The sequence below is a fragment of the Mesoplodon bidens genome (genome assembly GCF_964165515.1).
Source record: "Mesoplodon bidens genome assembly, chromosome: 17".
In the NCBI taxonomy this organism is placed as follows: Eukaryota; Metazoa; Chordata; class Mammalia; order Artiodactyla; family Ziphiidae; genus Mesoplodon; species Mesoplodon bidens.
Genome location: NC_138174.1, coordinates 30147067 through 30164027, shown reverse-complemented (window position 1 = coordinate 30164027; position 16961 = coordinate 30147067). Strand labels below are relative to the sequence as shown.

The 16961-nt window shown below is 39.0% G+C and overlaps 1 protein-coding gene across 2 annotated transcripts in view; it reads right to left on the bottom strand.

Moving 5' to 3' along the window:
- The window catches only part of PCDH17 (protocadherin 17), a 96429-nt gene extending 80737 nt beyond the window's left edge, over positions 1-15692 (bottom strand). For both annotated transcript variants that reach the window (XM_081215093.1, XM_081215094.1), the window contains exon 1: positions 12018-15692. In XM_081215093.1, the coding sequence (XP_081071219.1) occupies positions 12018-14588 (2571 nt within the window). In that variant the 5' untranslated portion in view covers positions 14589-15692. The remainder of the gene's footprint in view (positions 1-12017) is intronic.
- Positions 15693-16961: the final 1269 nt, after the last annotated feature.

Here is a 16961-nt window from a genome sequence, read left to right as displayed (position 1 = left end):
TTTTGAATATGGTTTGAAAACTCATTCTGCTTGAAGCCTTTATTCTACCAAGCCTCCTTATTGTTTGACTTGAATTTTGCTATCAAAATTTAAAATTCAGATAAATAGTGATTAAGTCCTATAATAGCTTAAAATTAGAAAAGTATTTCAATTGAGTTCTCTTTAAATTATTTCATTATTTATTCTTGACTTAATGATTATGGATTGAACAATTTTGCAGGTTGTGGATTTTTTTTTTTTTTTTTTTGTGGTACACCGGCCTCTCACTGCTGTGGTCTCTCCTGCTGCGGAGCCCAGGCTCCCGACGCACAGGCCCAGCGGCCATGGCTCACGGGCCCAGTCGTTCTGCGGCACGTGGAATCCTCGCAGACCGGGGCACGAATCCGCGCCCCCTGCATCGGCAGGTGGACTCTCAACCACTGCGCCACCAGGGAAGCCCATGGATGTATTTTAAATAACAATACTGAAATGGGAAATTACTGTTTACATGAACATGTAGTTTATGTTTCCCCAAAATGTGCACTGAAATTTCATATTACCTATGCAAGATAGATTCTGAAATTTCAAGAAAAGTTTTGTAAGTTGAGTTTGTATTATTACATACATTTTAAAACTGCCCATGGTGATTTTCTTTTCCCGTCATCAAATGGCAAATTGCTGGTACCAAAGTGATTAAATCATAAGAAATACAAATAAACGTATTTGTCAACAAATAAAAATAACTGTAATCAAAATTACTATTTACAGTTTATCTATGATTTCATTAAAAATTCATATAGAAAATAAGTGTATATTTTATGGTCTATAAATATAATTATCTTAAAATTAATTAAAACATAGAAAAAAGGATCACATTAGTTTCTTATTTTACTAGAGCTGTGTGATTTTCAAAGCCTTAATATAACACCTGAATTTCATAGTTTCAATATCTTATTAACCATACCAAGGAACAGAACAAAAGATGAAAGATACTCTCTTACCAACACTATTTCTCTTGATACAATGTAAATATATTTATGGATATATATATGGATTTACATATACATGCATAAATATAAACACATTCTGAAAAGATTGATGCTCATAATTGTGAACCTTGATCACCTGTTTTTTTTCCATGAATTGGTAATATTATCAATAGAACTGTACAGGAGTTTTCATTGTAGTTATTAAAATGGTAACAACTATAAATAAAAATTATCAAATTGGCCAACTTCAAATAGATTATTTAGCAACAGATCCTTATTTCAGCATGTTTCTCTACGTAATATCTTAGGATTGACCTTAGTAATTTCTAATTCTGAATCCAAGCTCCTGCTCATATCTGATCAGTGATCACAAGACATTACAAATAATTCATATTTTAACTGCCCACTATGCAATAGAAACCATGCTAGTTTCCCTCAACTATAATGACAAGCAAGGTGGATGTGGTCACTGTCTTCAAGCATTCTCCTATCTAGACCACTTTGTGACAAATTAACTTTACTAATAAAGAGTTACAACACTGACCCAGAGGTTTAAAACTGTTCAGACTTAATAACATTATTTTGTGTGTAGATCAATTAGATCTTTATTAAGAATAGGGACGCAGACATAGAGAACAGACGTGTGGACACAGGAGGGGGAAGGGAGGGTGGAATGAATTGGGAGATTGGGATTGATATATATACACTACCACGTGTAAAATAGATAGCTAGTGGGAATCTGTTGTATAGCACAGGGAGCTCAGGTTGGTGCTCTGTGGTGACCTAGATGGGTGGGATAGTGGGGGGAGGGAGATTCAAGAGGGAGGTGATATATATATATACATATATATATATATATATATATATATATATATATATATCTGATTCACTTTGTTGTACAGCAGAAACTAACACAGCATTATAAAGCAACTATACTGCAATTAAAAAAAAATAGAGTTAACATATCACAATCAAAAGAAGGAATGAATGGAAATTGACAGAGTGTTAAACATTGTTAGCTATCCAGCCTCAATATTTTTATTGTGGCTCTTTAAAATTCTTATGCATTGAGTAGCTTTAGGATCAAGCACATAATTAAAATACTTCCATCCACTTCTTTTGACTAGATATTATTTTATAGTTCAAAAGAGTGCACTTTTCTTTTTGCTTGCTAGACTAAGTCCTGCTTTCTCAACACTGCCAAATGGTCCTACTACCATTTACTTCAAACTTAACCAGACAACAGAGGAGTGTGATGGAAAATATCATCTACTCCTTTGCTGAAACATTACATGTCAACTTTTCACCTAAGGCAAAATTTAATGGCTGACTTGTGGATCTTCATTTCTAGTGATTTACTATGGAAACACTGACATAACCTTTAACCAGAGCAAACAGAGCCACTCTAATAAGCAGGCAACACCAAACCTAAAAATGCACAAGGAACAGAAAGATCCTGGCAGGAATTAATCTGCCATTTTCACACATCTGCCCAAGGGAAGCATTGTAATTGCAAAAATTTACTCTAAGACTGCTGAGACTCATAATAATTATGTTTCTTTTTTTAAGTAGAAATAGCTACAGGTGGTAACAAATAGCATTTTGAGATAGGGAACTGGGCATGCATTCTAATCCAAATAACTATGTAATTGCCTTAATTATATAAAAAAAAATCATGGAAAGTCTATTGCTCAAAGTCAGAAAAAAAATGTCTCCTTAAATGTATTTCCTGTCATTTACTTTCTCCCAACTTAGCCATTATGCTTCATTTGTTGGTATTGGCACATCTGATATGAGGGCCACACTGCAGAGTAGGCTTTTGTCAATAACTCTTATCTTGCCTGTGAGTGGGATTTGTTTAGTAGGATAGTCCTCTTATTTCTTGCCTTATTATTATCTAGGACTAAATAGTAGCTTTCCTAGAAGTTCAGGATCTGGAAATTTAGCTAATAATTACTATCCGTGCATCTGACAACACTAAAAGTGCAAGGTTATAAACTATTTTTTCAATATATGTGTTGTATTAAAATATTTCCTATTTTTCATACAATATCTGCTCTCAGTCATCCTGTCTTTATCTACATTTAGGTTCATGCATTAACACCAAAATATTTTCATAGTTCCTAAAATTACAAATGCATTCCATGCATATACCATGCAAAGTAAGAGTCAACTGTATCTCCAAAATTTCTCATTAATCAGAAATTTCTGAATTAATCAATGAAGATTCAAATAAGAGAGTAAGGGTTGGCTTAAAATAAAAAGAAAAAACAATTCATTAATGTTACACAAGGTCATGAAAAGCTAAAATATTAATAAAAATTAAGAAATCAAGTGTCTTGCCTTCAAACTACGTGAAGGCAAGTTTGCATGTAATCTTTAATTCTGTCTTAATGGGAATCATAGTAATGATGTTTGATTTCTCTTTCATTTTGCATGACTTATAACTCCTCTTATTCACATTCTTAATGCAATAAGTTAATTTTGGATAAACTATTTTAAAATAGATGCAAAACTGCCAAAGCAAAATCGAGAGAATGTTGTGCCTCAAGAAGACACAGTAATAGAATTCACCAATATTTAGATAATCTTCTGGGTTTTTGCTGATAGAACTACTGAAATCAAAGCTAATTATTTTTCAAATTTCAGAAAACTTTTATGCCTCATATTTATATAAAGATGTATCACTAAGAAATTATCAAGTTTGAAATGGAAAATATTCCCTTTTAAAGTTAAGTCCTGTTTTTCCAAATACTAAAGGATAACATTTTTTCTTAGTAAGTTTTCCTAAGATTTTAAACATATTTTTTCTCAAGCATTCTAACTTCTTACTGTTACCTCATCTACTGAAAAGGGGACATCAGTAAAAGCGCATTTTGGTCACTTTACACTGTGGTTAGATAATCCTTCTCATGGTAATTATAGGTGAACTGCCTTTATAAATATTAGCTCTGCATATGCAATTGCTCTGATGTTGTGGAAAAATAACAAAAGTCTACTAAATATGCAGTCCTAAAATAATCTCAGTATATTCTGGTAAAATATTCTGTGGTAAATGAAATGAAGAGCTTTCAGCAAAGGTATTTATATTGGGGTCTGTGAAGAGAAAAGGAATTAATAGATCTTCAGAGTGAAAACTGTAATTTTAGGTTTCAAAACTGATACAAGGGTTCATACTGCAAATAAATAAAAATTAAAGAATTTTTCTAAGACATTGTCTAAAATTGGATTATAAAAATAAAAAAAGAAATTTTGACCCCGTGAACATGTCTGCCTACAATAAAATACTTGTTGTGTTTCTGCTTTATACAAGAAAGATATCAAAATTTAGGATATATGTGTATATTTCAATTTGAGTTTTACTGAGTTGGAGGACATAAAAATTCTGGGTATAAGTACAACCCAATCATTGCTTAGCAATGATTATTAAGGATTCAGGTACAAATATTGTAAAGAAGTATACCAATTGATGACTTATGCTTAAATTACATTTTTAAAAAGTTACCACTAAATGAAGCTGAAAAAAACATACCTAAGCACCACAGTTGTTGGAAATAAATTAGTTGAGTCATCTAAGTTAAATCTGTTATTTAAACATATATATGCCATCAAAATAGCATTACAAAGTTTGAGAACATAAAGTCATTATCTACATTAAGTATTAATATAATTTACAAACATGTATCTAGTGTTTCTTAAAATCAGTATATATCTACAAAACAATTATGAATATATAGCTTTGAAAACTTGAAATAGACTTTTAATGCTCACACTTTCATATTTTACAAAGGCTGCTTTTAGCTGATAAAGGAAGTAAACAAGAAGCTTTCCTTTAAATGGTCCCTTTAATGTGTGCCACTAATTAAAAATCAATCAAAAACATTAAAAATCTAAAAAACAATAAATATTGTTCAGACAGCGTGTATTCTACCAAACAGAAGCTTACAAGATAATAGTTATCTTTACTTTGCCTATTTTTCATTCAACACAAATATGGTTCATGACCATTTCATCAAATAGAAACATAAAGAAAATAACTCAAGTCTTTAAATATATCATAATGTCTGAAATAAAATGTATTTCTAATACCATTAAATTATTTTAATATATTCCATTCCCCTAATCAGACCAAAGTCTATTTATGTAGATTAGTTACATCTAAAGTCTAATTTATCCAACCTGTATTTATCCTTTGATCACAAAGCTTGTTAACTTAAATGGTCTTCTATTGTTATGATTCATTTTCTCATAATTATGCTGTTTAACTGCCTTATTTTTCGAATAAATATATGTAAACGTGCCAATCATATTTAGTACATTTATGCTAGATGCTCAATGAACTGTAAGAGTCATTTCACTACAATAAAGCTCCCTGGAATATATCCAGGGCAGAGCCTACAAATACCAGTAATCAGAATGTCACTAGGACCAGCACAAATAGAAGTGTGTCACATGTATATCAATAGATTTTCTCAAACACTGTCTGAAACCAATTTTACAGTCTATCACTGGAAGACCATGGGGCACACAAGTGAAAAATGCAACCTACACTGCCACAACTTTGCATTTGTATTTTGTTACTTTTTTTTTTTTCGCTTTACCTTAAAAATATTGAATTTATACTTCTGCAGTAGCAAGCAGGTGAGAGCAGGGTTCTGCTTAGTCACAGTAGGGAATGTTGATGTCATTAAGGACTCCTTTATTATAGATTCTTTATTTCAGGAGACCAAAGGATAGCAATATATCACCATAAAAGCTACTGGTGAAAGCTATGACTAACTGTAAAATGCTGTGTGCCACTGAAGGGAATTCTTTTCAGCGTCTCCTCTTCTAAAATAGGTTGACAATAGATTAGTGTAGGCCTGATGAAGATTTCAAAGTGTTTTCTAGGTGGGTGCAGAAGTCACACTATCTTCAAATTGATAGGCAAAATGACCTTGACGCTATTCTCTAACAAATATACAGTCATTGATTGAAGGAATTCAATAGAGAAAAAAAAAAAAAAAAACTGTCCCTAATGGCTTTACTAAAATATGGCTTTAAGATAATGCCCTGTGGGATTTATTAAACAGAAGCATCACTGAACGGAACACATTCTGGAGCAATGACTAATATCATAATTAGCAGGTGCATTTGTAAGAATTGAGTGTATTGCAAAACTTCTCAGCATAGGGGTGTTAAGCTTCAGTTCCCGACTGGCATGAGCCCAGTTCTAGTGGCTTCACCTTCGTCCTGTTGTTTCATCATCAGACTCCCAACATATATTCTCCAGTGCCTCGAACCATCCCACCATCCTCACCAAAGAATCAGAAACTTGCATGATTTTTTTTCTCTTAATCTACATAAACTCCAACCTATTGTTCACTGAAGACCAGGTGTTCCTTAATTTCTCTGGCATAACTAGCTCTACTTTAAAGAACTTCAAAATGTTTGAAGCTTTAAAACAGTGAGTTATCAAGTTTTAAAATATTTTCAAAGAAAAATAAAGGTTTGAATTCATCCTTAATAAGAGGAGAACTACCTTTGAACTAAAAAAGTATAAAAATAGGCTACTATTTGTGCTTGAGTATTTATGTACATTATACTGAAAATATAAAGGCATATATATGTTTACACATATGTTAATTTTGCCAGGAAGTTTGATTCCTCACATTTTCATAAATGTGGGCAGAGATGACCTTCACTGCAGTAAATGCATGTAAACCTTTATTAATCTTAAAAAAATAATATTTTCTTAACTTACATCATTTATAGATATATTTTTACTGCATTATATTGCACAAGCAGCAATAACAGTGTAAAACCTGAAAACTAACAATGGTAGTGTCAGTTTTTTTTACATGATAAAGTATAAACACTGTATTTTTCAACAATATTAAATATTTATCTGGAGAATTTTAAGGTGTTTTTCTTTTAAACTAAGTATATTTTTTAGTCTTTTAGGGGATGATATTTGGGATTATTTTAAAAATAATTCATTTATTTTAACCTCATATATAAATGTGTATCTGTGTACCATAAAACAGTGAATAATATGCATTATAATATAAACATTATAAAGACAGTTTCTAGAAAATGTATTTATTTTATTTTATTTTTTGGGTGCGGCTTGATCAATATAGTTATAAGCAATAGATAAGGTTTTAGAACATGTACATTTTTTTTCATGACTAAAAAAATATGTTCAAGAAGTTGAGATAGGAATTTTAGGGCACAGTTTTCTATGATCTGATATTTTTCATGATCGCACACAGCCTTAAATAACGTGATGAGGCCAAGAATAAAATTTCAAAGTCATCCGTGCAGATTTCTATATGACAATATTTATTGATATTATAAAATTCATTCATAGAATTCAAGTAAAATTATACAACTCACTAAGACCTTAAGTAAAATTAAAAGTCATCTTACTCTTACATTTTTAAAAGACTGATAAGAATGTAAGGATAAGACTGTAAGGATGATAAAGTACTATTTAGCTAATATTTTGAGAATTGTATTGAAAAATAAAAACTAATCGGTAAAGAAGTTAATACCTCATGAGTAGTTAGATCAACTAATATTAAAAATGAGATTCTCAGGTTTCTAATTCATATAGTAAAAAGTTATACGTTTTGTGTTTTCATATTATTATAAAATAGAGAAATGTACAGAGATTTATGTTGAAGCTGAGATTTTCATGGGTGCACACAAAACTAAGAATAAAAATAATATATTAAGAATGATTATAATAATTTGGATTTTAAACTCTTCTCCAAAGAAACTCAAACCACTTTAATCATTATATTTTTAGTTATACTTGCTTCCACTTTATTTGTACTACTTTTAATACATGGTAAAACAGAAATATATGTTTTATGATTGTGTACTCATGTTAATTTGAAGTAGAAATTAATCCTATCTTTTAAAAAATGTAAAACAAAACCAAGAAAAGTGGGCAAGATAGTACTAGAGGCATGCAGTACGAAAGGGATATCCCCTTCCTTCTCAGCTCACCAAACCCCTAGAAATAGAGACGTATATCAAGTTTATGGAAATAAATGCATGTAATTAATCAAATTGTGCCGTATTGGAATAACACTGTAAAAACTCTTTAAAGTCATAAATGAAAAAATTGTTCATACACTTTGTGTTTGTTACTGAAATCACTAATATACTAGAGTATGAATTTTTGAAGATCATGGCCTTGAAAACTTATCTGAGTCTCAAGCCAAGAATCTCTTGTATTAGAGAAGTAGTAATAAGGCAGACAATGGTTAATGTTGCTAGGAAAGACTTTTTCTTTCACCTTTTCATTCTAAAATACTGAGTTTATAGTCTACACTATGATACTTTAGCTCTCTATTCCTCAATCTCATATTTATATATTTGTATTGATTATAAGTGTTTATCATGTGTTTATTTTGCTTTTATTGAAAAGGCCATCCAGGGATATCAAAAGGATTTCCTCTTCCAGCATAAAATAATCTAATGTCAACCAAAATGTGAATCTTTTAAAACTGAACTGTAAAACACTGTGTAAGAATGTATTCCTTTAAAAAATTTATTTCAATAGATCTTATTCTACTGGCTCAATATATTTTCTTCTATGACAGCATATTAAAATGACTACATTTTGCGTGCTACCAAAAAAAAATCTGAAAATACAGATGTTCCAACAAAACTGGAAATTCCTCCCACCAGTGAGAATTCCGCAGTCTCATCCCTCTTCGCAGCATGACCTTCATTGAAAACACCTGTTGAAAAGTTACCCTGGGACAAATACTTCTTGATAAACCACGATTAGCAGTTACTCGTGACAATTAGTAATGACCTCTACTTGATTTCAGATTCTGATATTAACCTATGAATTAATTCACATGGAAATTGCTCCTATGAAGAGTGCTTTTATAAATTTGCGTAATAATATACTTGCCTCACCTATCACAAAATCTGTGTTCCTATTTTTCACAAATCACTTTTGTAGCTTTAAAATAAATAAAATATCTCATTATAACAATGTATATTATGATTCACACTACTGAGGACATTTTAATCAATAATCAATTGTTTAAACACTTCATAGACTGACTTTACTTGGGCTGAGAAACTTGAAGAAAATCTGCCATAAAATACTTTCTCCTGAACCACTGTTTCTACTCCAGTTTACAAGACTGTTCTGTATCCATTTTCACTAAAAATACTCTTATGCCCCCAAATCTATATATCTTAATCTTAAAATTTTAGACCCTGCGATTCACACAAAGTTTTTTGAGAAATTTGAACTTGAGCTGTAACATGAGTCTTTTAAGTCCTAAAGTTTGTTTCATAACACCACTCTTTACCATTCTATCTCAAAACAATTATGATATTATTTTCATTACATCAATAGAAATACACTGGGAATATTCTAAACGGCACCTAAGATGCTGGAAAATAAAGATAAACCAGACCTTTTAGCTGCCAGCCCAGTTGCACTGTGAATTAAAATTCTTCCTTCAGAAATATACACGAGATTAATAGTGTGTTTCCTCATCAGGCTGTGTTAAATAAACACACGCTAATAAATGCACTTGAAACAAGAATATGAGATACCTGAACACTTTAATTTGGGCATGTCACGTCAGCACAAAGTGCAGCACACTAGTTTAAAAAAAAAGAAAGACAGCAAGGTCACTGTAGTCAGCTTATTCTGTTCTCCATAATAGGCACTGAGAAAAACCGTACACATTTAAAAGGAAATTAACATACTAGGAATTTAAAAGACATCCCTTATAGGACAACAAAAACTCAATAGAAAAAAAAAAAAGAGCCTGTTTTAACATTTTTTATTGAGGATATTTCCAGAGCAGAAGCAGTATGGGCAACTGAGCCACTGTGGAAACAATTTCAAGAACTTAAATATTTTCTGTGTCTTTATGGCATGAATTAAGATTCCAGAAGAAAGGGAATAGCAAGGAAGTTTGTCTCCTTTGTTTGCTGTTTAAACTCTCTCTCCGTGTGTGTGTGTGTGTGTGTGTGTGTGTGTGTGAGAGAGAGAGAGAGAGAGAGAGAGAGAGAGAGAGAGAGAGAGGGAGAGATTTGCTTTGGCTCAAGTTTTACTGCTATTGAGAGGAATCATCATCATCCATCCCTTGGGCAATGACCAGCTTCAAGAACAGTATGGTGTAAACACTGTATAGGGACCCCTGTCCCTCAAAACCTCCTGGATACTTCTATCCAACATTTTTCTTCACTAATCTGACCAGGAATCAGGCTTGCTGAGAATCCTACTGCACAATCTTCATTTTTACTGGACCCTAAATAAGAATTCAACTCATAGTACTTGAAGTGAAAGATTAAGCATTAACTCTCTGTGATATATTTTTAACTGTCAATGGTAAAAAATATAAGAAAGGTATATAACAAATGTGTACTTATAAAATGACTGCAAAAGATCTATCTATCTATCTATCTATCTATCTATCTATCTATATATATATAACATATATCCCTCTAAAGAAATTATCATAAATACCAGTTTTACACACTCATAGACTTTCATAGAAACTACAGTTTTTATGGGAGGAATATCTTGTTCAGTTTTATATAGACCTCCAAAAAATCATGATTACTGGTGTGTAGTAAACACTGTAAAAAGTGGGATTTAATACTACAGTGGATACTCTAGTATTTGGTAGCTTCAAGTACGAGTCTGTTTTACAAGGACATTACCCTATTACAGGAAAATGTTTTGCTGAGTTTTAGTATTTGTTACACTTATGTTAAAAAGTATAAGATTATGAAATTGTACTACTCTGTTTTAATAATAAAAACAGTATTTGCTTTTTCAAAGCACAAAACTGTGAACAAATTATTTTCATTTGCCCGAGACTAATCTTCCTCCCCAAATGTCACTTTTAGTTAAACTCAATTTTGTATTTCAACTATTGTTCATCCAGAGTAATTTGTAGCAACATGCATTCATAATAAGCAAGAATTAAGTTTTTTTCATAACACAACTCAATATGTGGAGAGAAGAAACTAGGTAGTAACTAGACACAGTATAGTCACCTGCTGTTGTTCGAGTCTAGTGTCCATGTGGGTCATTTTTTTTCATATACCAATAACCTTAAATTATACTATCTAATATATATTAAATATCACTTAGATATACTGAAAATACTCAGTACGAAAACTAAATGCATCCTTGACTTCTTTTTGGCACAAGTGCCTTTAGTGCAACTTTGCCTCCTGTTTTCAACAGCACAGAGTGAGTACACCCCTCTATTGTACTCTGTTCATCCTTCAACGACTCCAAGGAAGAAGACCAGGAAAAAAAATCACAGGACAAAATAAATATAAACTTTTCATAGATAGATACTAGTCATTATCCAGAGCCTATATTTTTTTCAAACTTTTGAAAGATCTTCAGAGCATAATTCACATTTCCAAACCTTAAGCTACACTAATGCATTGTGCTACAGTTTCAGCTGAAGAATAAATGAGATTCATAGCACTTTTAAATATAAAACACTTTTTAAATATAAAAACTGATATTTTTCCGGGGGTGGGGAGTGAAACCTTAGCTCAAATTGATTCATGCTCTGGAATTCGGACCGGTTGCTATGTTGTGCTTCAAGTAATTTACTTCTTAATATTGGGGTATACATTTTTTTCTTTTGCCATCAGATTTTTTAAATGAAATAAAAAAATTTTAAAGTCAATTAACTGAAGCAATTTTTTTCTCTCTCTAGTAATCCTCTGTTGTGGAGAGAAATGTAGACCAACAAATAAAGTAAAATAAACTATGAGATACTGAACCCTGGTAACATTTTAAAACCTATAAAAATAAACTTTACAAATGCAAAAGTAAGATATTTACATCTTGTAGATTTTTGACTATTTATGTGGGAGGAGTTATGTATAGAATATGTTGTACACGGAGTGGCGAAAGTGTAAATCCTTTTCATTTAAAAAAAGTTCCCTGCTCACTGCTACTAGCAGTGTGGCTAGTCCTGTTCCAAAGGTTTCAGGACAGCTCTCAAACCAGCAAAATGTGAAGTCTCAGTTATGTTAAGAGTCTCCTACCTGAATTATGGACATCCGAGTGGCCGGGGTCTCGCTCGCATTAGTCCCTTGTCCGGTGAAGCTGGTGTGGCAGCCCGCGTGCCCCTGAGGGACGGTCAGGTTGTTGGAGGACGGTTTGAGATACATCACCTCCGACCGGGGCGAGCTGAGGGGCAGGCGGGTCTGGTAGTCGAAGTACATGGGGGAGGTGGCCAGGGAGGGGCTGCTCACCACGTTCATGACGTTCATGGCGTTCCTCTCTTCCACCTCGCTCTGTACCAGCATAATATCGTTTTTGCTGATCTTCTTTTTCTTGCCTTTGCCCCCGCCCAGCTGCGGGTGGCTGTACTCTGCGATGCGGCAGTTGTAAGTGCGGATCTCCTTGTTCTCGCGCTTGCACTTGACGGCGATGGTGATCATGGCCGCTAGGAGGATGATGGAGATAGTGCTCAGAGTCACTATGAGCGGCAGCGACATGTCCCAGTGGTGCTGCTCGCCGTTCACCCGGGGAACCCCCTCGGGCAAAGAGCCGCTCACCGAACGGATGATGAGCTTGGCCACCGCCGACAGAGTGGGCTTGCCGTGGTCAGTCACTTTCACTACCAGCTCCACCACCGGCGTCACGTCTTCCCAGAAAGGGTGCAGCGTACGGATCTCGCCGCTGGATGGATCGATTTCAAACAGGTGGTCGTCGTTACCGTCAACGATCTCGTAGGTGAGGCGCCCGCTCTCGCCGAAGTCGCTGTCAAGGGCGCGTACGGTGCTCACCAGGTAGCCTAGCCCGGCGTTGCGCGGCACCTGCAGTTCAGCCGTGTCGTTCTGCAACGTTGGCAGCACGATCACCGGAGCGTTGTCATTCACGTCTAGTACTGTCACCCTCACAGTGGCGTTGCTCTCCAAGTGCGCGGGCGCCCCGGAGTCCTTAGCAAGCACCTTGAACTCAAAAGCCTTGGTCTGCTCGTAGTTAAAGGAGCGCAGGGCGTAGATGGCCCCGTTGGTGGGGTTCACAGACACATAGGTGTAGATGGACACGTCGCCGATGTGCGAGGGCAGGATGGAGTACGACACTGTGCCGTTTTGGCCCAGGTCAGGGTCCTGGGCAAGCACCGAGCCCAGGTACTCTCCTGGGATGTTGTTCTCGTGCACCTGCAGCACATAGAGTCCCTTGGTGAAGCGAGGCGGGTTGTCATTCTCGTCCAGAATCTTGACGGCGAACGACTTGGTGGAGTTGAGTGGAGGCGAGCCACCGTCCCGTGCCACGATTGTCACGTTGTACTCGTCCTGTGTCTCGCGGTCCAACGGACGGTCAGTCACCACCGTGTAGAAGTTGTCGTAGTTCTCCTCAAGTTTGAAGGGCACGGAACCTCCCGGCCCGCCCAGGCCGCCGCCGCCGCCCGCCCCCCCTCCGCCCAGGACCCGGCACTGCAGCTGCCCGTTTTTGCCCGAGTCTCGGTCAGTGACCCGCACCAGAGCGATGACGGTGCCGGGCGGAGCGGCCTCGCTCAGCGCCCCCTGGCGCACGGAGACAAAACCAATGGACGGAGCGTTGTCATTGCGGTCGATGAGCTTGACAGTGACCTTGCAGTGGGCCGGGATGGGGTTGGGACCCAGGTCTCGGGCCTGCACGTCGATCTCCAGCATCCCATTCTCCTCATAGTCGAGGTTGCCCTTGACACGGATCAGGCCGGTCTTGGGGTCGATGGAGAAGAGCTCCCGCACGCGGTCGGGCACATAGCTGCTGAAAGAATAGAGCACTTCGCCGTTGGGACCCTCGTCAGCGTCGGTGGCATTCAGATCAATGACCACGGTGCCCAGAGGGGCGTTCTCGGGCAACTCCACCAGGTAGGACGGCGCCTCAAAGACGGGGCTGTTGTCGTTAGAGTCAATCACCTTCACGTTGATCTGCACGGTGGCCGAGCGCGGCGGCTCGCCGCCATCCAGAGCGGTCAGCACGAGCGTGTGGTGGTTCTGCTGCTCGCGGTCCAGGGCCTTCTGGATAACCAGCTCTGGGAACTTGGTGCCGTCGCCGCGAGACTTGACGTCCAGCGCGAAGAGGCCGTGGTCGTCGCGCGTAAGCAGATAGGTGCGGAGCCCGTTCTCGCCCGCGTCGGGGTCATGCGCACTGGTGAGGGGGAAGCGGGTGCCCGGGGCCGCGTTCTCTGAGATGTCCATCTCAATCTGGTCCGACGGGAAGGAGGGAGCATTGTCGTTGATGTCCTGGATCTCTACCTTGATCATGCAGATCTCCTTGTCGTTGGCAAACACCTCGAGAGACAGCTGGCACTTGGCGTTGTGGCGGCACAGGGACTCGCGGTCGATGCGCTGCTTCGTGTAGAGGAGTCCGCTGTCGGCTTCCACGTCCAGCAGGTGCGGCGCCGAGTTCTCCAGCACCCGGTAGCTACCCGACTTGCTTCGCCCGCCGCCACCGCCGCCTCGCTCTGCGGGCGGAAGCCCCGGCTGCAGCCGAGCATCCTTGCCGATGTTGCCGATCACCGTGCCGGCCCCTTGCTCCTCGGGCACGGAGTAGTTCAGGTTTTTGAGCGTCAGGGCAGGGGCCCATAGGAGGAAACAGCAACAGATGGAAAGGTACATCCCAGACCGGTGGGGTGCTGTCAGGAGCAGCCGGACTGGAGGGGCGGGTGGATGGGTGCGCGCCAGCTTGGGGCCCAGGCGCAGCGTGCGCCCCCGACCCAAGCCACAAGTCTATGGATCCTTCCTTCCTTCCGCTCCCGGGCTGCGGCACCCGGCGGTCTCTCCTTATTCCGCTCAAGTTCCCTGAACCTGTTGATCTACAGCATCCGCACTGGGCGAGAAGCAGCGGCGCAGCAGAGCTGCAGGGGCACTGAGCAAGGCGGCGGCTTCCTGCAGCTGGGGGCGAGCCCGGAGCTTAGTCTCTCCCGCCCGGACTTCGGGCGACTTAAACTTGAGCGATGAGACTAGCGATAAGAAGGAAATCGCGTTAGGGAAGGATGATAATGAGCTCAAGAATCCGTAGGTTTTCCTCGCTCCCGCTAGGGCGCTGCAAATCCACTCCAGCTTTTTGCCTCCGGAATACTCTTCACATTGGGTGGGGGAGGGAGCGGGGAGGTGTGTCTCTAGGCAGATCAGAAAGTGAAATCCTTACTTGTTTCTCCTCTCCTGTGATGAAATTGTTGGGGATGAGGAACAACGAAGAGACAGTCAGATATATTTTGAAGCTTCAAAATATCCGGAGCCCTGTGAATTGTCTGCTTGCTTCGCGCGTTGGTCTGTTTTCAGGCGGTGTTTTGCTGCATTTAGAGATCTAATCTTGCATTGCTGGCTGAGGCAGCGGTGGCGGCAGACTGCATCTCCCAGCCAAGGATATATATTTTTTTCCTCTCTCTCTCTCTCCTTTCCGAGCAGCCAAAGGGAGGGGAGGAAATGCAGCGCAAAGAACTAGTGTCCCGATTTGTAGTTTCCTCCTTCCACGAGGCTCCTCCCTCTCTTCCTCGGAAAAGGCTCTTCCCCAAGTCAAGAAAGCCACAGCCTGATCAGCATTTGCGGTGTGAGTCTACTGGGAGGGGGAAAAAATGTATAGATGTATCTCCGCCTCTGTTGGTAGAACACACTCTGTAATTTCTCTACGCTGAGCCAGTAGCCGCCGCTACCATCCCATTCTCTCCCCACGAGCAAGGACTTCTCTCGATGCAGTTTAATTCCAGTTTGCTTTTCTTCCCAGGCGAAAGGAAATCAACAGGCAACTCATGGTTGGATGTGCAGATTTGAAGGGGAAGGGAGAGGCGGAATAAAAAAGAAGGGGGAGCCACCCTCCCAGTCCTCGCACACACACTCTCCCTGTCTCTCGCTAGAAGGGAAACAGTCTCTGCATTCACAGGGCTGGGCTGTCAAGTGCCTCTCTTTTCTTTCTATTCAGCATCTCCTTCCAATGGCCCTGCCTCCCAGTCCTCTTCATCTAGAAAGGAAAACCTTGGCGAGGAATAAAAGTGGTGAATATTTGAAGCGAATAAAGTGCGGGCTTTTTTTTTTTCTTTCTTCAATTTTTTCTATAGTAGGAGGAGTGGGCTGGATGAAAGGAACGCATCAGGGTTTAGCGTGATGCATTCTGCAGTCTCGCTCTCGCAGTCTCTCTGGGCGACTCGCGAGGGCAGCGGGCGAGGAGCTGCGGCCGCGGCGGTCCAGCCAGGGGAGCCCTCCCCGAGTAGCTACCGCCCAGGGGATGCTAGGCACGGGTCTGTCTACACACTATTTCGGGTTGTCGAGGCGCCTCGACAAACGGGAATGACACATCCAGAAATGCAGGTGTTCCGATCTGCCGGATGAGTCAGAAGTAGCGGAACGAATCGTATTCACTCTAGCCTCATGGTCCTCCCTTCACAGATATTAGTTGTGGCTTCTTCCTAACGCTTTCTCTGACTCACTCAACAGAAAGAAAAGCCAGATTCATGTTTTGGAGAAAAAGAAAAAGCGAGAGAAAGGGAGGGAGGGAAGGAAGGAGGTGAAGCTGAATCCAGCAGCACTTTTACTCTACCTCTTTCTGCCGGAGTCCGAGGCTCTGGATAGCAAGGCGTCTGTTTTGCAAGGTGTATTTATTTAAAAACAAAAACAAACCAAAAACAAAAACACAAAACAACGACAAAAACCTTCCCTTTTGTTAGGCGTAAGGAACCCCCAAATCTTTCAGAGTCTTGGGGGAAAAAAGGAAAAAAAAATCTGGATTACAGTGACTGTTCACAGCTTAGCCCCGCATCATATTTCACGATTTTCCTCTCAATGTTCTCTATTCACAAAGTCCAGCACCGGTGTGCGTAGTTAATTGTGCAGTCCGTTGTGGAGGTTTTTGGAGTTTTTGTTTGTTTGTTTGTTTTGTTTTTTGGGGGGTCCTCCTTTTTTGTCACGGGTGGTCTCTTTCAATCTGGTGCCTGTCACGATCAGCTCACAGCCTGCGAAAGACGTGCGGATTTCAAAGCAGATATATCCATCTCC